The 23,481-nt window shown below is 36.6% G+C and overlaps 1 protein-coding gene across 1 annotated transcript in view; it reads right to left on the reverse strand.

The window, feature by feature from the left end:
* Positions 1–3,475: 3,475 nt before the first annotated feature.
* KLHL28 (kelch like family member 28) overlaps positions 3,476–23,481 on the reverse strand; it is a 25,524-nt gene continuing 5,518 nt past the window's right edge. The window contains exons 3-5 of the mRNA XM_069091766.1: positions 10,755–11,198; positions 8,773–8,981; positions 3,476–8,003 (exon numbers count right to left, since the gene is read on the reverse strand). Coding sequence (XP_068947867.1) covers positions 7,840–8,003; positions 8,773–8,981; positions 10,755–11,198 — 817 coding nt within the window. The 3' untranslated portion in view covers positions 3,476–7,839. The remainder of the gene's footprint in view (positions 8,004–8,772; positions 8,982–10,754; positions 11,199–23,481) is intronic.

The following is a 23,481-nucleotide window of genomic DNA, read 5'->3' on the forward strand; positions in this document are numbered from 1 at the left end:
GCTCCCTGAAGGCAGACGCTATCTTTGGGCTCTTTTTGTATTTCCAGCACTTAGCACAGTACCTGGCACCAAGTAGGCATTTAATAAAGGTTTATCGATTGCAACATTTTTTCCTTTGATGTGGAAGCTCTGGATTTTGACTATTATTCTTTTTTTTTTTTTTAATTAAGCAATCGGGGTTAAGTAACTTGCTCAAGGTTACAAGGCCAGTTATTTCTGGGTGTGGTGCTGAGTGTCCAAGCCCGGGATTTGATCTCCAGGTCGTCCCAACACTGGAGCCAGTGCTCTTACTCGCTGAGCCACCTGGCCGCCCCTAAGCAATTGGGGTTAAGTAACTTGCTCAAGGTTACACGGCCAGGTGTTTCTGGGTGGGTGCTAAGGGTCTGAGCCCGGGATTCGATCTCCAGGTCTTCTCAACACTGGAGCCGGTGCTCTTACTTGCTGTGCTACCTGGCCGCCCCTTGACTAGTATTCTTCCCAAGAGTTTCTTTCAGGAGTTGACTAGTGGATTCTTTCTATTTTTGTCCTCTGGTTTTAAGAGATCTAAGCAGTTATAAGATTTCTTGAAAGATGATGTCTAAGCTCTTTTTTTGATCATGACTTTCATTTCAGGTAGTTCAATGATTCTTACATTTTCTCTCCTTGATTACTTTTCCAGGTCAGTTGTTACTGTTATGATTCTTTACATTTTCAGTCTTTTGATTTTAATATTTCTTCCTGTGTCGTGTAGCTAAAAACTTTTATTTGTTCCATTCTAATTTTGCAGTTTGTTGCTTGGGAAAGGTTTTGCATCTTTATGCCAAATTGTTAATTCCCCTTCCCATTTCTCATTTCTCTTCCCACTTTCCCCTGTACCATTCTCATGCCGTTTATAAAAGCCCTTTTTTTCTTTTACTCTTTAACTCTTGATTCATCTCTTTCAGGAATTCTAGTTGAATTTATGCTCCGGTTGTGCTTGTAGATGATTTTGAGTCATTCTGTTCTGGGCTTGTCATGAGTCTCTGCCCCCATAAGAGCTTTTGTTGTTGTCAGGATTCTATTTTTCCCCTTCAGACTTTATGTTAGGGTCAGACCCTGGATACTTCTGGAAGCAATGTCTGGGATGGTCCTGCTGCTGATTTCTTGAGTGTTGTATTATTCCAGGATTTCAGGGACAGCTCAGCTTGAGGACTTGCAAGCTTTTAGTGCTCCTAAAGTGATCTGATGCAGGGCAAAACATTTCATGGCCTCAGGTCCGAGCTGTGCGAATTCCTGACCTGGGTTAGGGTTTGAGCAACAACAGAATGCTGCTGGACTTAGTCACTATCTGCCATCTAGGAAGATCTGCTGGTTCAAGGATAGTAGTACTGCAGGTTCTGCTTTGGTCTGGGATTCCTTCCCTGATTATTCTTCTGCAGACTTCAGCCTCGGCCAGAAGCTAGAACTGAGACACAGCTTCACTCCTGGGGTCTGTGGGTACACAGCTGTTGTTTGCATCTGCACTTTCCACAAGAGACTGCTCCTCATTCTGGACATGCCACTCCTAAGCACAAAATCCTTCCTCATTCCACTCTGGATCTATGAATCATAAATGGGTAGCGAGTGACAGAGCTATAAGTTGGTACCTGTTCTTGCATTCTGTACAAGTTTAGACCCCCATATTGGATCTGGGCCTCCTCTTCCCTGGGCACAGTCAATTCTGACCTGGAATGCTCTATGCAGTATACTCCTGGCTAGATCCCATCCCCATGGCCACAGACCACTCTGTTTCACTATGCCAGCCTGGGCTGGGAAAATGACTGCAATTTTTCCTCCTAGGATTTCCTGATCAGGATTCAATCTGATGCACTTCCTAGATGTTTGGAGGGTCTCTTTGGGTGGGGGAGAGGGTTTGAGGGTGGAAGGAAAGGGAGGATAAGAAGAGCTTGCTCTATTCTTTCCTACTCCATCATCTTGGCTCTATCTCCTCTTCACTCAGAAATAGCCCAATTCACAGAACAAAAGAATGAGAGGAACAGGAAGAAAGATGCATAGATCTATAATGGATCTCAAAGGCCATCTTGTACAACCCCTTCACTTTATAGACGAGGAAACTGAGGGTCAGGGAAGTTAAATGACTTGCTGAAAGCCTAACAGGTATTACCAAGTGAGATTTGAACCCAGGTCCTGCAACTCCAGAGCCAATGCTCTTTCCATTTTTCTATCTGGTTAGCATTTCTGGGGGCAACTTGAGTGATGAGTACAATCTGATAGAGCAAGAAACTGTTCCAAGGCTTCCAGGAATACCCTGAATTCACAGAACAAGGAAACTCAAGCAGCTAAACTTCCATTATTTCTCTAATGCCCATAAACTAGGTGTTCTAGAAATCCTTACTAGCAAAATCCCAGGTGCTGAAAGCACAGAGCTCAAAGTAATATAATGTTGATAATCCTGTACTGCCTATCCCTCATCCTCAACTGAAAACTTGCCTTGCTGTAAAGTCAAGGGAGGTGGGGTAATACGTAAGACAGGAGATTCCAATGGTGACAAACAGAATAAAAACCAGAGCAGGATTAAAAAAGAAGGGGCCCAAGACTCACTGTCAATGACAAAATGACAACATCTTTATCCTGAACACCTGCATTTTGCCCACTTCTTTATTCACTCTAACCTGAATTCCTTCCTATTTGGCTAAACCCTACCCGTTACTAAAGCAATAGGAAATTAAAATCAAAGTACAGCTGAAACCTCTTCTAATAAGCTTTCCTCAGCCCACCTAAGTTGGAAATGATCTCTCCCTCCCCAGAACTTTGTCTATACTACTCACAGGAGCACTTTTCAACTGTTTTATATTATTAATTATAGCTTAATGTCTACCTTTATCTCCTCAGCTGGACTATAAGCTTCTTGATGGCAGACACCATCTTAAGACTTTATAGCCCCCATACTGTTAGGGAGGCCTTCAAAAATATTCTCTAAGTTGAATGACAATGACTATTAGATAATTTGAATATCTATGTATCAGAACTTCATTTTGTAGGGTCATAGAATTAGAGAGTTAGGGATCACTGAAGGTATCTGGTCCAACTCCATTTTGTAGATAAGGAAACAAACTCAAAGAGGCCAAAGTGACACTCCCATTTAAGAAGCAGCATGGAGTACTGACAATATCTGACCCCAGGTCCAAGCCCAGTGAGCTTTCCAGTATACCACAAGAGAACCTCTTTAAAAAGACCCATATAATCTACAAATCTAGATTCAAACAATTCGAGGGGTGGGAGGGGCCTTAAAATCACCTACTCAATCCTTTTATTTTTATAAAAGATTAAATCAAATCCCAGGGGATAAAGGCCTTACTACCACAGCACATTAATGATAGAACTGTTACTGAAAACCAAGCTTTCAGATTTCCTCCCCAGAAATTTCTACTGCAACATATTTCCACTACAACATACACTGACTGCATATTATGCACAAAATAAGCAGTATAAAGATTGTTCATTCACCACTTACAAATAAAAGATATAAACGTGCTTTTTGGATTTATTTTAAATGTTTTGCATTAAATGAAATACAACAGTAATTATTACATATCATTAAGACAACAGTACACACAAAGTACTTTAAGAACAGTGAACCAAAACCAAAAGAATGGTCACCAGTCCTTTAATAATAGAAAGTAAATTAAATGCCACTTTATTATGTAAACCAAAACAAAATAAAACCCTGTTGCTAGAAAGATACATACAGAGGTGAAATATGTAACAAATACATCTACATAATCTGATCCACAGCCACATCAATCTCCTTATAATTTAGAGTATGTTACCCTACATCTACAAAGTTTCAGAATCCTGTAAAAATTAAAGTCATCTTGGGTTAAAATACAGCACAACTTGTAAGGCAAAAATATAGGCATTATCATCCAGTTCTTTAATTTAACTTTACTAGAAATTTAAGGCAAACTTGGAACTTTTTGCTTAGTGTTTTAAACAATGAATGGAGCTTACAAATGTTAACCTGACAAAAGGTACAATAAATTACCTATAGTTAAATGTTACATGTAATAAAAAAGACATGTTTAACATGATTTTTCTCTATGTAGAGATGTAAACTGGATTTTCGTTTGCTTCTAAAATCATACCAGTCAGAAAATCTGTAAACCTATTGAATCTCTCACTTATTACAAGGATCCTGTATGTTAATAATGAATCAATATGTTTTAAGTAAAAATTCAATGCGTTGTCAGCCACAAAATAACCATACTTACTTAAAGTGCTTTTACAAATAAAAAAAATGGGAATTAAGAATTAGAACTGGATGCTAATTCAACATCGACATCTTATTTGATGTTTAACTTTCAGACAGAATACAAATTAACAGAAATCACAGCAAGTTTATTGAACTTATCTGGTTTTCCTAAAAATGTGCACTTGGGTGAACTAGAGAACAGCATTTCAAAACCAAAACAGAAAATAAACATACTGTACACACATGTTATCTCTTCCCTAACCATATAGTCAAGGCTATAGCCACAACCTTTAACAACTCTGTTAAATTTTTTTTATTGTGTTAATTATTGTACTTTAATTTTTTCTTTTAGAATTAAATGATCCAATTCCAATTTTGGATGCTAATACATCCATATTTTTTGTTAACTATGACTTTTTCATACTTATAACATTTGGAATATGCATTAAAGATTTGCTTATGTTGGTATACTCTATCCATCTGGCAATTAGGATAATTGAATAATCATTTTAAGATGCTGGAGTAAAAAAGGTCCTAGAATCACACTTACTTAACTTTTTTCACATTTCATGCCATTTCCTAGCATTCATATTATATAACAAATTACTTAACTTTAAAAGAACTATAAACAAGGACAAACTGAAATTTTGCTATGCATCAATCCACTCTGATATATCAAAAATCACTTGAATTCTATCACCATATCCAAAAGACATTGAATAGTGACTTCCAGGCCTGGTCTATAAAACATAATTTGTTTGGTATTGATGGAAACAATTTATATCCAACTTGACTACCTTATTATCACTGATTTCCAAACTGGTTTTCAAAATGGATAAATCCTTTCCTACTTTTTTCTTCTCATTTTTAGCTTAACATTTAATTAAAAAGAATAAAAACTTTAATCTTTATTGTTTCTGCCCAAATAAGTTTAGGTAAATTGCATACTCACTATCTCTACAATAAGAAAAATAAGGTTTGAAGGAATAAATACATTAAATTCAGCCTTTATTAGACGGATATTTTAGGTACAATTTACCACAAGTATCTTAAGTAATAGATTACATCTTACATATTTTCAGCTTGTCAGACCAGATCAGCAATTTGGATGCTCATTAACTACATGGACAATTTAGAATTTGTGGGAATGTCTGCAGTATCCATAGATGCATGCCCAGGACACATAAAATGCTTGTATTCTTTTGGCAACTTGAACAGATTGGTGGGTTATTTCCCCATTTTGAGTCAATGTAGAAGATACATTCCAAGGATAATTCCTAATTATATTTTCAAAAGATGCTAACAAATATCTTTCATTTGATCTGTTCAATCAGTTAATTCTTTTGGGAGCTAGGGTAGCACATAAATAAAACTATTAAATAATAAAGTTGATTATAAAGATTGGTCTACATGGCACAATCTCCTGTGAATACCCCTATCTTCTAATAAAACTAAGAAAAATGAATTAGTCATTTAAAAAACCAAGTTCTTTCTAACAAGGTATATTTAATCATTGGACTAGAAGAAAACAAAACAGAAAATAAAGTGAACTTTAAATCAAAAGGAAACTATTTTAAATTGCTTTTTATTAAATAAAATTTGTGCCTAACACAATTGGTGCACTCTTCTTCAATGATCAGACAATAAAATTAATGATCAAGTAGTATTATTGCTATCTATCATTTGGTCATTCAAATAAGCAACACAGAAAATATCTAGCCTGTCAATTTTATTATTTGTAGCTCCTGCTGTATTCTAAGTTAGCCGAGGGAAAATCAGTTGCAAGATTTTGTAGTTTGTGCAAATAACTGTGAAACATGATGCGATGTTTTATGATATATATTCAGATCCACATCTGGAAGTTTATGGAAGAACAAGAAAAACTGCAAATTGCCTAGTTGCAAGTAGTTTTTCAAAGAATGCAACGTATTATATACACACACTAAAATTTCATCTATATGTGATATAATTACAGATGGCTTAACAATTGTTTAGAACATTATGGCACTTAACAATGCAGTATGTGATGAGTTTTTGAGGTAAAAATATACACTGACTTCAAGAATAACAAAAAGAGGAATGAGAAGATGAAGAAATTAATTTGACAAGGAGAAAGGAGTTAAAGTGACTATAGTACTAAACTTGGTAATGTTAAGTACCAACATCATAATAAATGCAAGTTAAATGTGATTCCTTGCTTAAGACTAACAAATATTAAAAAAAACAACTATAGTAAATCCAGTTGCTTATGTCAATTAAGTTTTCATCTGGCTATAGCAAACAATGCTGATTTTAAGAATAGCCAAAGTAAAATCAAATTTACAGAAGTAAACATATCAGAATTCCAGTTTTTCTCAATAATGCTAAATATTCAGTTTTAATAGGATATGTATGCTGTAATATATAATTGTCTGTTGCTGTTTACTTGCTAGAATTTATTTCCATTTTTCAAGGGCAAGGATTATCACAAGAAAAAATGGTTGAACTATAAAAAATAGAACATAAAACTAAGCTGTTTAGGTTTTTTAAAGTAAAATGTTGCATACATTAGTATTGTTACTGACATTTCACATGGGCAAAAATGAGTCAAGCCAAAAAAAAATATATACTATTTTAATGTCATGCGTTACACATACTGAATTACCTTAAGAACACTGGTAATAGCCTTGTCATAGAACCTACAGTTAGCACCATTTTTATATCTCAACACTTGGGAAAAACAAATATACATTCTTTAAAAATAAAATTATTACAAATATATGAAAAAAATCTACTTGGGCTGGAGTACTCACACCTCTTTCAAATACTTACACTGAAACAATCTGTGAAATCTGCTGAGCTGTTAAAAAGAAACATGAAACAAATCATATGACTAACTCCCAATACATGCTCCTCTTGAAGTGAAAAAAACAACATAGCCTTGTTTGTTAACAAAAATTAATCTAGCATTAATCTAGTCCACATAAAAATGGTGTCAAAATTAATTGCTAAATTTTTTTAAATGGCCCCAAAATAACATGATAGTTAAAGGTATTTGCCTTGTAAATATATCAATGGATATTCACCAATTAACCCCAGCCCTACACACAAGCAGGAAGTATAGTCAATCTACTATGGTAATTGTTATTTACAAACCTTAAGTTACCAAAAAAAGGCAGCCCTTGAGTTACTTTGTTTTAACAAAAAAATGAAGCACTGGGTTCCAATCTATCATGAAGACATATCTAACAATTATTAACAAATAGTGCATTCTTACAAATACTCAAGCACCTTCTATACTATTCCAGGAAACTGCATGGAGGAATAGAGAAGAAAAAAATGAAAACTATAAGCTCTCCTCACATGTATGCCTATAAATGTATGGCAAATTACCATGTACCAAGTCAGTCTCAGGAAAAAGTGTTCCACTGAATTGGCAAGAGAGCTTCCTTCTCCCGTTCATATGTAATTAAGAGTAATCAAAGCTACTTATCAATTTAAAATACCCAATACAATTTTAAATAAGTCTTCATGCCACTCCAAGTAAAAAGAGAAAAGTATGCAGCTTCTGGGTCCTGGAAAACTTTTTGGGGCATCTCGTCATGCAGTGCAAGATTCACCATCACATTGTGTCCGTGAGTTCATACTTCTCAAAGTGCAGTTAATCCAAAATTACACCGACAGTACATCATACCAGCGGAATCCAGCCATGTGTTTTCAATAGGGTCATATTTCTGTACAGTGTTCAAATAGGATGACCCTGAGTGACCACCAACCACATAAAGATAGTTATCAATTACTGCAGCACCAACTCCTGTAAAAAGTAGGTGAGAAACAAGTAAAAATAAAGTATAATATATAAAACAACTCTTATTTTTCAGTTTATAAAAAAAGGTTATTTCCTAAAATAGTTTTTAACACTTTGATGATTACATATATATATATATGTATATGTATATGTATGTATATTTGCATATGATAAAATTTTATTATCTTCATTTATTCTTTTAAACTATGGCTTCCCCCAAAATTAATGCTATAAAAACTACTTGTGATTGGACTTCAAACAATATACTTTCATTTAATAATTTACTATTTTTACATTGCTAAAAATAAATTACATTGACAATTTAAATGTTTACCCTAAGATACAGAGGCAATTTTATTTGGGCACAGAAGCTAATTTTGTTCTTCCAAATAACCTCCAAGTTCATCTTTCCTGCACCAGAACCAAATGAGAAGCAATACTTAAAAACGTATGAGTATGATTTAACTGTCTGAAAAGGATAACTATGTTAGATATAGAAGGAACCTAAAAGATTTTTAGTTCAATTACTTCATTTTCCTGAGTTTAGTAAAAAAGAAGACCTAAAGAGGTAAACTATTGCTCAAGGTCATACAGTGGTTTTCTGATTCCAACTCCAGGCAGCTCTTTCCAATGTACCATCATCCCACAGTCTATTGTGTGTGCACGTGTGTGTGTTCGTGTAAAATTATATGCTTGTAACCTGGGTAGATATCAAAAGAAAAGTTTCCATAGCAATGTACAATGTATGTGTTGAGTGAGTAATACTGGTTATTACCTGTCCTGGGTTCCTTCATTGGTCTACACAAAGTCCACTGATTTTGATGGGGGTCATATCTTTCAATACTTGATAAATGGGAAACACCATTATGTCCACCCACTACAAAAAGGAAGCCTAGCATAACACCGACACCAAAGTTAATCCTTTTATCTGCCATGGATGCAACCATTTCCCAAGAGTCTTTACTTGGATCATAACGTTCCACACTGCAGACATTTAGAAAAAAGAGAGCATTAGTTTCCATACCCTTTATACTATTCATACCATGCAAAAGCATATTACAAGTCTAGATTTCAGAAGAATAAACAAGTAAAATGAAGAAAATGGGTTGTACACTGAAATCAACTACATATTCAAAAGATTAGGCAAAAATTAAAGACAAATTAATATGCTGAATGAACTTTAGACTTCTGCCATTAAGACAGCAGAATGGCAACTGATCTAGTAGCGATGGGCTATCTCTATTCAAAAGGCACACACCACAACAGAATTCTCGTAAAGGAGTGAAAAAGGGCATATTGTTGCACCACACTGATATGTTGTTTGCCCCAAATTCAATAATTATAATTATTCACTGCCCTGATTTCTAAATATTAAAGTTCAGGATGACTTTGGTGAGCTTGGAATCACCATAGAAGTCTAAGTCAGAGCTGAGGGATACACACTTGAGGCTACGGATGCTAAAAAAAGTCCCTCTAGAATTATGATAATCTTTAAAATTCGGATGATCCTTAAGCATGAGAGTTAAATCTAGGTTAATATTGAAATGTGCAAGTTGTTGTATATAAATGTCAATGCAATCCAGACCTTCCTGGAATCTTCCCTAAAGAAAAATCTTTGGGATGGTCTGGATCAGAAAAGGATGCCCTGTCAGTCAAGGACTTTGTTATTGTATTTCTGGTCCTGACTAAGAATTAGGGAGCTTCTAGAAATCACCCTAAAGTTCATTATTAGACTAGATGGCAGAATATGTATAAAAAAAAAAACCACAGGTCAAAACCCACAAGAATATGGTCAAATGCAATGGAAAACTGCATTCTTTAGGAGTTCTTTTCCTAATTCATAATACACACTATGGCAAATTCCTAAGCAACAGTTTTTCTAAATACGGTGTTGCATATTTAGTGACCAAACAGACTGTCTGCCATTACAATGCACATTAGATAAACAAGAAGGGGTAGAGATTAAATCTAAAAAAAATCCCACTCCAGTGGGGTGATTTTGAAAATGTTCGAATTGCAGACACTCCTTCAAATTCAGTTTCATCAAACAGATCACTCCTTTTTCATGCATTTCAGAAGTAAAAACAAATACAGTGCTGACAGTGAACATAAATGTAATCTATACAGTGAATACATTTCCACGTAATATTTAGGAATCTGGATGACTTCATTATAAATGACAAACTATTCATTTGCATTTTTATTCACTATATGGTCTCTTCTGATAAATATACCCATAAGTTCTTATAGAACAAGTATTGTTTTATTTTTATATTTCAGTTTGGATGCAATAGTTCCAAAAGATTAAGACACATAGCATACATAATAAATTAAAATGTAAGTTTACTGTGAATTAGTTTTTCTATTACTTTATTAATCTGAAAAGAAATCAAACATATATATCCCTTTACAATCCATAATCTGAAACTACAGATTTCTAGATTATGTCCATTTTTCAGGTACCTAAATTTAAAAAGTGAATCCACTTAAATTTTACTGCTACACCCCCTTCATACTCCCCCCACCCTGCAAGGCGGACACCTCATATATCCTAAGAATTCCTGGGCCTTGCCATCTTTCCCACTGCTGAACCCTTTTCTCTCTCTCTCTGTATATATATTTTATTTCCCTTAATTAAAGTATGAGTATAGGGACTGTCTTCTTTCGTGTTTAGCATAGTACTTGGTACAAAGTGAATGTTTAATAAATGCCTTTTTATTCATTCAAAAACAATACATGAATATGTGAAATAAATACCTGTTCATATGAGCAGGGCCATAGCCACCAAGGGCATATATCATTCCATCCAACACAGCAGCAGCAAAGCAACTTCTAGTTTTAGACATTGGTGCTACAGGTTGCCATTCTTTAACTTTGGGAATATATTTCTCTACAGACTGTAAATAAGATTGCCCATCATAACCACCCAAGGCATAGAGTTCTCCTGCTAGTACAACCACTCCCAGAGTACTTCGGCTCTCATTCATTCTCTCAAGAGATGTCCAGGTATTTGTATCAGGATCCCAGCATTCCACTGAATTTTCATGTTTTCTGAAATTGATGCCTTGCCTCATATGAGTTGCAATGCCTCCTACAACATATACTTTCTGATCTAAAACGCATATTCCAAATTCATAGCGAGGAGTATTAAGGGAAGCCAAACCAATCCAGGAGTCATTCTGAGGGAAGTACATCTCAACACTGAAGAAGAAGAAAACATCAGTTACATAAACCAAGAATGTAAATGTCAAAAACTCAGATTCAGTATTCCACGCACAGGTTTTGTGTCCCCTACGTCCCCCTAGAATGTACTATCTTCTCCTTTGCCTCTAGTCTACATCTAAAGAGTCCCTATTTTTCTTCAAAGATTAGCTTAACGCACTATCTTCTACATTCAGCCTTTCCTGATTCCCCAGATAATGCTTCTCATCACCCCTACAAAAAAACACTACCTCATATTTAATATACACACATCTTATATACACTTCTATATGTACATGTTATCTCTCCTGATAGAATGTAAGTTTCTTGTGGGTAGGAATTTTTATTCTTATCTTTGTATCTCCAGCCTTGTTCAAGGTCTTGTGCCTTGAACACAACATATCCTTAATAAATGCTTTTTCGTTATATCACACATAATCCAATGCAGAAAGAAAGATGGTAGTACATCAAAGGTTGAATGCATACTCAGTGTAATTACTGTAACCAAATTGCACAATAAACCTGATATTTTGTTTAAATAAAACAATTTGCCCAAGATATCTGTTAAATGCTAATAAGGTAAAATAGCTAATAATGATGCTGGAATAGCAAGATGATTCAGTGATTAGAGGGCTAGGCCTAAAGTCAAAAAGACCTGAATTCAAGTCCAACTTCAGACTTACAGCTATGTGACCTTAGGCAAGTTAATTAATTGCTGTTTGCCTTAATCCACTTGAGAAGGAAATTGCAAACCACTTTAGTATCCTTGCTAAGAAGACCCCATGAGAAATATTGGCGTGATATGGTCTACAGGGGTACGAAGAGTCAGATACAAATGAATGACTGACCAACAACAATAATGAGGCCCCTGAAAAATGTTCTTGTTTCATGGTATTAGCTCATTGTACTTTGCCTATAATTACAAGAAAGCATTTCTGGGGCAGTCAGGTAGCACAGCGAGTAAGAGCACCGGCCCCAGTGTCAGGATGACCTGGGGGATCTAATCCGGGCTCAGACACTTAGCATCCACCCAGAAATACGTGGACGTGTAAACTTGAGCAAGTTACTTAACCCCAATTGCTTAGGGGCGGCCAGGTGACTCAGCGAGTAAGAGCACCAGCCCCAGTGTCGGGATGACCTGGATCAAATCTGGGCTCAGATACTCAGCACCACACCCAGAAATAACTGGCCGTGTAACCTTGAGCAAGTTACTTAACCCTGATTGCTTAAAAAAAAAAAGAAAGCATTTCTATAATATTATAAATTGTATAACTTAAAAGCTTTTTGTAAAATTCACAAAACAATTTTCAGAAATCTAGAATTTGTTCATCTCTTCTTTTAAAAGAGTACAGAGAAATGAAATGCTTTTTGAATAGTTATAATACACCTGAATAGCACCTGAAGAGTACTTCATTTTTTAAATTGAGTTAGAGAAAAATCTGTGATTTTCAATCAACTGATCATTCAACAAGTGTCTATTAAGGACCTAATATGTACCAGGTGTTGTGATAAAAGTTGGAAATACTGAGTCAAAAGTTAAACAATCCTCATCCTTAAGATGTTAATATTCTAATAAGGGAAATATGTATAAATATAGATACATACAAGAAGATACCTAAGAGGAAAAGTCACTAGCAGCTCAGGGAGGACCTGAAAATGCTTCCTGAAGAATATGGTGCTTGAATTGAGACTTGAAGGAAACAAAAGATTTCAAGAAGCAGATGCAAGAAGGAAGTACTATCTATTTCAGACATGGGAAACAACCGATGCAGTGGCATGAAGACAGTGAACAGAGTGTTATGTATGAGGAATAGCAAACAGGCCAGTATGACTCAACTGAACAGTGCATGGAGGAATATGTTTTGAGACTACAAAGGGAGGAAAGAAGCAAGATTGTAAAGAGCTCTGAATATCAAAGTCCATATTTGATCCTAGTAATATATAGGGACCCACTGTAGATTACTGAGTGACCCATATTGATAGTAATGCCAAAATTTGAAGAAAAAAAAAAAGAGGGCACTAAAGGAGTTAAAAAAAAAAAGGGAGAACAGGACACTCAGACACAAAAAGGGCAGCTTTGACACTAATGTGCTGAGTTTGCTATATATATACATTTTAAATTTGATATAAACTTTCTGTTCTTTGTATATGAAAAACATATTCGTTGGTGCTTGTAAAGCTCAGAATGAAAATTATTTTTAAAAAAAGCATGATCATATGAGGAAATCAAGGAATTGGGAAGGAGGGGAGGCATGATGAGAGTATTTTGGTGAACTCAACATATGGAGAAGCAGAAATAATTTCTGTCATCAGAGTATACTGTTATTGTTTTTGAAGAGGACAAATGACAGACATCACACACGACATCTTATATGTGAACTGGATTAAAATGGTGCAGAGTTGCACAAAGTTGTCAGCTTCTCTCTCTTCCACTGAAGTTCAGTGGCAGAACAAAAGTCAAGATGACTGGTGATGGCCCAGGATGAAGTGGATGACCATAACTTCTTTAATGCCTGACCAAGCTTAAGTTGCCTTCATGGCCATTGAAACAAACTGTTCCGGGGCGGCCAGGTAGCACAGCGAGTAAGAGCACCGGCTCCAGTGTTGAGAAGACCTGGAGATCGAATCCCGGGCTCAAACACTTAGCACCCACCCAGAAACACCTGGCTGTGTAACCTTGAGCAAGTTACTTAAGAGCACCGGCTCCAGTGTCGGGATGACCTGGATCAAATCCGGGCTCAGATACTTAGCACCACACCCAGAAATAACTGGCCATGTAACCTTGAGCAAGTTACTTAACCCCGATTGCTTAAAAAACAAAAAAAAGAAACAAACTGTTCCCATCCATCTATTCTATTGTGGAAAGTCTTCACATGCTTGGGATAGACATCCCCCTAATTCACCAACAGGTTTGATACCTGTCAGTTACCCTCAATCTGGTTTAGTTGGTCTGCCAAGACAGGTTGCTAGGGAGTGGCTGCTGCATACTCTACAGCTTCTTGGAGCCATAGGTAAGAGTTTGGTGAATCAAATTCTGTTTTTTTCTATATTTTATTCTATATCTATACCAGAAGTGGATGAGCAGTCCTGAGAAGGACTTGGCAAATTCTCACACCGGGGGTCCTATTTCTCCTGAACACTCCATACACTCATCAGAGTATACGACTGACCACCTGGATAGCAAGAATAAAGAGAAAAGGGGCTTGGGAAATCTCACAAATCTGGGCAGAGGCATAATACAACAGTGATTAGGGATTTCAATTATGCAGATGCCTTATGGAATTTTTTCTTTCCCAAAAGCAGAGCACACAACTTCTTGACTTGCCTTAGTGATGATAATGTTACTCTTTAAAAGGTGTTCGTAAACCACCTAAGAAAATCCTATTCTGGATCTGATTCTATCAACAGGTAAGAAATCCTTTCTGGTGTGTAAATGATAAGAACCCTGCGGGAGAGTAAACACTCTGAACTGCAGTTTGTGACAGAAGAGAGGAAATAAGGGTATAGTCTGACATGCACATAAGACTGGAAGTTCAGAGAAAAGATAGGAAGAAAGCTCACACATGTGGGAGAAACTTAGGAATGAAATTCTATAGAAGTAAATCCTGAAGAAATAAATGTGGAGAAGAAAAATAGAATCTTTCTAAAGGGAATTCATCAAACCAACTGAGATCTTAAAAAGAAATGTGTAGAAGATGGCAGTAAGGCCTGGTAACAGAAGATGAATTTGAGTGTTATATAGTCATTTAAAAATAGTAGTTGAAGCGGTGGCTAGGTGGTGCAGTGAATAGGGCACCAACCCTGGAGTCAGGAGGATCTGAGTTCAAATCCAGCCTCAAGACACTTAACACAAAAACTGGCCGTGTGACCTTGAGCAAGTCACTTAACCCCAACTGCCCTCCAAAAGCAAAAAAAAAAAGTTGTCAAAAGTGCTAAATCCCAGAATGAGCTGAGATTGGTAAGGGAAGCTAAAGACAACAACAAAAAGGTTTTGCTGGGGGTTTTTTCAGCTATAATTGGGAATAAAAGGAGGACCAAAAAAGGGAAAAGATTTTTGTCTGGGATGGAACAAGAAAAAGAGGCAGAGCTGCTCAATTATCGTTTTGCTTGTGTTTTCTCTTAAAAAGAGAACGACTTTTGCAGTAGAAATGACAAAATAGCTAACAAGGTTAGCTCCAAGAAAAATAATGAGGTAGGAAAAGACCACTTGCCTGTCCTTAATGCATTCACATTAGCCCAGATGCCTATTTTTGGAACAAATGGCAAAAGTGTTAACTGAGCTCCTGTCAGTGACCTCTCACAAACTCAGGGAATACGTAAAGACAAGGCAGTTCACATTTCTGATGTTTCGGGACCCCAGTGTCCTTTCCCTTCTTGTGGCGCCCTCATACTGCTCTTCCTGTGTGCAGCATCTTTACTGGACAGATAGCTCAACAAGGCTCCTCGCTGATCAGGATTGGCTCCCTTCTTGACACATTCCTCAGAGCTGTTTCCTGCCTAAAATGCTACCTGTGTCTACATGGGTCAGGTTCCTTGCTGTGTGTGGCTCTTCTACTGAAAAATGTCAGTCCTATACTTTGGCACAGATGTAAGGGAAAGGACAAAGAACAATCCCTTCGACAGCTGCCTCTCTTCTCTGCTGCCAGAAGTCATATTCTTCACAGTTATTTCTTTTCTCCACTGCTTCCTTTAAAGGGATACAAAGGAGATGGACAATCTTTGCCAATCAGCGGTCAGCTGCTAATTCCATCAATTTTTTTCCTGACCTCAAGGTAGGAGAGTATAGACACTGTCTCTGCAATTCATTTAGAACTTAATAATCACATTGTCTTTGTTACCAGACCCTTGACTTCATGAACTAAGCTGGGAACAAATGAACTGATTAGGGAGTATGCTGATCAACCATTTCTCTACAGAAAACAAAATTCAGAACAGAAGAACAATGATTTAAAATGGGTTCTATATATAATTTAGAAAATATATGCTTGATAAATGTTAAATAAAGTTAGGACATTTATTTCATTTATTTCTAGTTACATTCTAAAAAAAAACAGAATAGCTAATGATACTGACAATATCCAAAATTTGTCATTTTCCTTTTCTGTCATATTAGACAATCTGATAGGTATGAAGTTATACCTCAGAGTTGTTTTAATTTGCGTTTCTCTAATCAATAACGACTTGAAACATTTTTTCATATGAATATAGATAGCTCTGATTTCTTTTTCTCAAAACTGCCTGGTTACCCTTTGACCATTTCTTAATTGGAGAATGATCTGCATTCTTTATAAATTTGACTTAGTTCTCAATGTATTTGAGAAACAAGGCCTTTGTCAGAGAAACTTGTTGCCAAAAATCTCTCCTATTTTTCTGCTTTTCTTCTAGTCTCGGCTGCATTAGGTTTGTTTGTGCAAAACCCTTTTAATTTAATGTAATAAAAAATGTCCATTTTATATCCTGTAATGCCTTCTATTATTTGGTCATAATTTCTTCCCTTATTCATAGACCTGACAGGTAAATTATTCCAGGCTGACCGAATTTGCTTATGATATTACCCTTTATTGTAAAAATCGTGTACCCATTTTTACCTTTTCCTAAGTATATATTGCACATTGTGGGTCTGTATTTAGTTTCTGCCAAACTGCTTTCTCATTTTTCCAGCAGTTTTTGTTAAATAAGGAGTTCTTGTTCCAAAAGCTTGGATCTTTGGATTTATCAAACATTAGATTAATATGGTCATCTACCACTATGTCTTAAGTACCTACTCTATCTTACTGGTTCACCACTCTATTTCTTAGCCAGTACCATACTGTTTTGGTGATCACTGTTTGAAGTAGTATTTGGGAGCTAGTACTGCTAAGCCACCTTCCTTCACATTTTTTCATTGATCTCCTTCATATTCTTGACCTTTCATTTTTCCAAGTGAATTACTCTTTTTATTAGATCTACAAAGTAAATTTTTTTTTTAAGCAATCAGGGTTAAGTAACTTGCTCAAGGTTACACGGCCAGTTATTTCTGGGTGTGGTGCTGAGTATCTGAGACCAGATTTGATCCCCAGGTCATCCCGACACTGGAGCCGGTGCTCTTACTTGCTGTGCTACCTGGCTGCCCCTTACAAAATAATTTTTGGTAGCTTGACTGGTATGGCACCAAATAAGCAAATCAATCAATTAATTAATTAATTGATTTTTTGCTTTTTGGAGGGCAATTGGGGTTAAGTGACTTGCCTACAGTCACATGGCTAGTGTGTCAAGTGGCTGAGAATGGATTTGAACTCAGGTCCTCCTGACTCCAGGGCTGGTGCTTTATTCACTGCACCACCTAGCTGCCCCTAGTAAATTAATTTAGATAAAATTTAATTAGCAATTAATATTTTTCTAATTGTTTAGATCTGACTTCATTAGTGTAAAAAGTGTTTTGTAATTGTGTTCATATAGTTCCTAGGTTTGTCTTGGCAGGCAGACTTTCAAATATTTTATATTACCTCTAGTTATTTTAAATAGAATTTGTTTTTCTATGTCTTTCTGCTGGACTATGTTAGAAATATAAAGATTTTTGTTGTTTTTGTTACTGATATTGTCAATTATGCTGACAGTTTTCCTAATCATGAACCAGCCCTGCACTCTTGGTATAAATCCCACCTGGTCATAGTGTATAATCTTCACAATATATTATTGTAATCTTGCTAGTATTCCAAAATTTACATCAACATTCATTGTGGAAATTGGTCTGCAGTTTTCTTTCTTCCTGGTTTAGTTATCAGTGCCATATTTGTGTTATAAAAGGAATTTGGTAGGACTCCTTCTTCACCCATTTTCCCAAATAGTTTATAGTACTGAAATTGTTCTTTAAATGCTTGGTAGAATTCACTTGTGAAACCATCTGGTTCCGTGGATTTTTTTTTTAGGGAGCTCAGGGATGGCTTATTCAACTTCTTTTTCTAAGGTGGGGTTATTTAAGTATTCCATTTCCTCTTCCATTAATCTGGGTAATTTATATTTTTGTAAATACTCATCCATTTCACTTAGATTGAATAACTTGTATTTTGTAAGTAGAGTGAACTCCAACTGACTTCATCATTCAACCAAAATTGCTCCCTCCAAAGTTATAAATGATCTAAATTGCCAAATCTGGCCTTTCCCCAATGCTCTTCCTTTGTGACCTTTTTGTAGCTTCTGACACTGTTGATCACATTCTTCTCTTTGATGTTCTCTTCTCTGAGGGTTTTCATGACACTGCTCCCTTCTGCTCTTCCTTCTGAGTGTTCCTTCTCAATCTCCTTTCTTCCATCTCCATCCAGGTCATACCTGCTGAGTAACCTGTAAGGTTCTGATGGCCCACATCTTTTCTTCTTCATCTATACTATTTCCCTTGTTGATCAGATTCCATGGATGCAATTATCATTTCTGTGCATGACTCTCACATCTACTTGTCCAGCCTGTTAACCTCCCTCCTGACATCCAGTTTTAAACCTCCAACTATTATTGGATATGTCAAATTGGATTTCCCTTAGACATCTTAAACTCAACATGTCCAAACTGAACTTTCATTCTTTCCCCTCTAACACTTCCACTATTCTAACTTCACTTTTTATTGTTGAAGGTACCACCATCCTGTCACCCAGGCTCACAACCTAGGTATCACCTTCAACTCTTTACTCTTTATACTCCCTATCCAATTGTCAGGTGCTATCAATTCTACCTTTGCAACATCTCTTATATATGCCCCCTTCTTTCCTCTGATACTGTCATTACCTTGGTTCAGGTCTTTCTCACCTTGTTTGCAATATCTTACTGGTTGGTCTCTTTGCCTCAAGTCTTCCTCCAAGCCTTCATCTAGCTATCAGACTGATCATAATCAAGAACAGGTTTGACCATTTTAACTCCCATCAAAAACTCCCATGGCTCCTCATTATTTCCAAAACCAAATATAAAACCTCTGGGTTTTTTTTTTTAAGCACTTCATAACCTGGTCCATTCCTGCCGTTCCAGTCTTCTTTCACTTTATTCCCCCCTCCATGTACTCTGTGATCTCAGGGCATTGATTTCTTTGCTGTTCCTCCAGGTAGACACTCAAACAACTGCTGACTCTCTTTCCAATTGCTGCTTCTCATGTCTAGGAGTCTCTTCCTCATCACTTCCCTGGCTTCCTTCAAGTCTCAGTTAAAGGCCCACCATCTAAAGGAAATCTTTCCTCGTCATTTTAATCTTAGTGCCTTGCTTCTGAGATTCTCTCCAATTTACTCTGTAAATATCTTGTTTTTACATAATTGTTTACATGTTGTCTCAACCATTAGATTGTGACCTCTTTGAGAGCAAGAATTGTTTCTTGCCTTTTAACAAACATTTAGAGTGAAGCAAAACATATTTTTGTATTGCAATGTCCAACACAGTCTTGTTCTGTACTCCGAGTCCTTCCTCTCAGGAAGTGAGCAGCATATTTCACCACGCATCCTTTGGAATCATGGTTGGTCATCATACTGATTGGAGTCCTTATTTTTATCATATTATTGTCATGGTATGAATTGTTCTCATTCTGTTCATTTCACCTTGCTTCATATGCCTCCCTAGGTTTCTCTGGAACCAAACCCTTCATTTTTTACAGTAAGACAGTATTTCATCACAATTATATAACATAATTTGTTCAGCCATCATCCAATTTATAGAAACCTTGTCCAATCAATCCTTATTCTTTGTCTCTCCCATCTTCTCCCAGCTCCATCTTGTTGTATAGATATCTTTTTGGACATTCTGTTCGATACTTTCTTTCTTTCCCTCCTCCCTTAATGTATTTCTCTTCCCTTTCTTTTCATTCTTCTTTTAAGATTAACGAGACATAAAGAACTACTTTCAGACCTTCTAACTGGATTCCCTCTAGGACCCCTGATGAGAAGTTTCAGAGGGTGTCATGACACATGGCATCATCTCCCCATATTATAAGCAGTTAATCCTGGTTTAGTTCTTTATGATTATTTGTACTTACTTTTTAATGTTTCTCAACTCCTTTATTTGAAATTCTATTCAAAGTTTCTATGAATCTCTGGTCTTTTCATCAAAAATGCTTGGATTGCTTTTTTTTTTTAATCAGGAATGCTCTATTTCATTAAAGGTTCACTATTTTTTTCTATGAAAGATTATATTCAGTTTTGCTAGGTAAGTTATTCTTGGCTATAAGTCTATGTCTTTTGCCTTATAAAATATCATAATATAAGCTTTCTGATCCTTTAGAGCGGAGGCTGCTAATTCATGTGTTATCCTGACTGTGGCTCCTTCATACCTAATTGTTTTTTCTGGCTCCTTATAATTTTTTTTTCTTTGAAGTTAAAGCTCTGGATTTTGACTATAATGTTCCTAGGAGTCCTCATTTTGAGGTTTCTTTCAAGAGGTGACTAGCAGATTATTTCTATTTCTACTTTGACCTCTGGTTGCACAAGATCTTGGCAGTTTTAAGATTCCTTGAAATATGATGTCTAGGCTTTTTTTTTTGTCATGGCATTCAAGGAGTTCAATGATTCTTATATCTCTCCTCAACCTGTTTTCCAGGTCAGTTTTTATTTCTATGAGATTTCTTACATTCTTTTTCTATTTTTCAGGCTTTTGGTTTTGTTTTAATATTTCTTATTGTCTCATAGAGTCAATGGTTTCTATTTGTTCCATTCTAATTTTCAGGGAATTTGTTGCTTAGGTGAGGTTTTGTACCTTTTCTGTCAAGCTTCTAATTTTCTTTCCAATTCTTTCTTCCATAGTTCTCTTTTTTCCTCCAATTTCAGCAATGAAATAGGATATTACTCATTATAACTTCACATCTTTTCTAATTTCTTCCTTCATCACTCCTATTTTGAGAAAAAGTTTTAACTTTGAAAAAAAACTCTTGCTTCATCTCTTCTAGGAATTCTAGTTGAATGTGTGCCCATACTGTGTTTTCCTTTAAGACTCTGTAGAAAATTTGGAGTAATTTTCTTCTGGCCTCATTTCTTGAGCATTTCTGTCACCGTAATAGCTTTGTATTGTGGAATTCTTTTTGTTTGCTCATTCTTTTGGCCTACTTCCTGATTTTGTATTTTTGTATGGGTGAGTCCTGTTGCTGCTTTCTTGGGGTACTGATAATCACATTATCCTAGGATCTTAGGGATAGTTCAGCTTGAGGACTTGAAAGTTTTCAGTGCTCTGAAAATGATCTAATCCACAGCAAAGTACGTTCACTGCCCGCTTGGTCTGAGCTGTGCAAATTTCTAACCTGGATTTGGGTCTGTCTAATCAATTGTCTAACAACAATCTATAGTTGTTGGATTTAATCAGTTTCTGCCAGCTGAGAAATTCTACTATTAGGAATGACAGAACTGCAGGCTCTGCTTTAGTCTGAGATTCCTTCTCTGACTATTCCCCTGTAGGCTTCAGACTGAGCTAGAAGTGGGAACTAAGACCCCTCTCTGCTCCCTATAATAGGAACCACACCTCTTTCAGCACACAGTGTCAGGGCATTCTACTGCTCCCTACTGGGGAACTCCACCCGTGGGTCCAGGACCCCTTGACTGCCCTAGATTTGTGGCCTAGGCCTGGGTAGTAGATAACACTGTGCCATTCCTGTTAGAGTGCCTTGGTACAGGTATAGAACCTCATTCTGCCCTATTTCTGTACTATTTCTCCCGAGGCATTGCAATGCTCTGTGGCCCAGCTCCTGACCAGACCCCATCTCAAGTATCTACAAACCTGTCTATCTTGTCACTCTATGCCAACTTGGGCCAGAAAAATGACTATGACTTTTTCTTGGATTTCCCCATCTGTTTTTAGGCCGGTGCATTTTCTAGCCATGTCTGGAGGAGTTTTGAGGGGAAATTCACTGGCTGTGGTGCTTCCTGCTACACTGTCTTGGTCGTAACCTCTCCCATACCCCATCCCTTGCCCTAGCTTACTTTTGAACACACAGTACCAACAATTAAGTATTCCTTTCCCTCACCAAATCCCAGGTACTTGAGAGATGAGAGGGAACATAAGTAACTTGTAGGCTGATCTCAAAAACTATTTTCTTTTTTTTTTTTTAAAGCAATCGGGGTTAAGTAACTTGCTCAAGGTTACACGGCCAGTTATTTCTGGGTGTGGTGCTAAGTGTCAGAGCCTGGATTTGATCCCAGGTCATCCCAACTCTGGGGCCGGTGCTCTTACTCGCTGAGCCACCTGGCCACCCCTAAGCAACTGGGGTTAAGTAACTTGCTCAAGGTTACACGGCCAGGTGTTTCTGGGTGGGTGCTAAATGTCTGAGCCCAGATTCGATCCCCAAGTCATCCCAACACTGGAGCCAGTGCTCTTACTCGCTGTGCTACCCAGCCGCCCCAAAAACTGCCTATTTTCAATAAATAAGAATTTATAGTTGAATAAAAAGGTCAATTTAAAATATCAATTGCAGTCAATGCTTTGGGAATATTTATATACAACTCTTACCCTAAACTTGTGACTAAATTACTCCCCATCTGATGACTAGAGTAACTACCATTTAAGGTAATGTGAGAAGTGTACCACTGAATTCTAGAGAAGCAATTATCATGCCATTGTAGTAGATTACAGCTCAGGAAAACTAGCCAAAGAAGTTAATGCAGGGAGATCATGCACTACCAGTAGTCTTAGAGTTTCATACCGACCAATCCTGGTCTGAGAGTTGTTGTTGCAACCTGGTATTTTCTATTGTATGTTCAGAGTCCAAGGGTTTGTCCTTTCTATTTCTACAAGAATTTGGGTGATTGTGTTGGTAGTAGAGAAGGTGGTACAAGAAGTCTAGAGGAACTTGTTCTATTTTATCTACCCAAGAGCTGTAGGGAATAAGCTGGAGCACAGCTTGCTTCTCCAGTCAAAGAAGGAAACAGCCTGTTTTCAGCCTAAATTGCTTCAGGGTCTGATAATTACTATATGTTTGAAATTTCTGAGTTTCAATTTTTCACTATTACTGTAAAAGGTAGTGTAAAGTCAGAAAGGCAAATAAGGAGAAGAGAAAGGAGACCATGAAAAGAAGAGAATAAAGCAACCTAAGAGAAACCCAAACAAGAGAAAGAAACAGGATGAAAATGGAGAAATTAAAGAATAAAAGAACTAAGTAAACAGAAATTCCGTAAAAGAATAAGAAAAAATCCCAGTATTTGTGAACAAAAGTTCCAACATATTTTAAACATCCTGTTGCTTTTTACTTAAAAAAAATTAACTTATTGGAAAAAAAAAAAGAGCCTGAATTCCAAATACTAATACTTTGCGGCATGGCTGAGGACGGAGGGGAAAAAACAAAAAAAAAACAAAA

This window comes from Petaurus breviceps, unplaced genomic scaffold (assembly GCF_028583685.1).
Source record: "Petaurus breviceps papuanus isolate PSGF00001 unplaced genomic scaffold, PetGlider_PUasm1.0 189, whole genome shotgun sequence".
Lineage (NCBI taxonomy): Eukaryota > Metazoa > Chordata > Mammalia > Diprotodontia > Petauridae > Petaurus > Petaurus breviceps.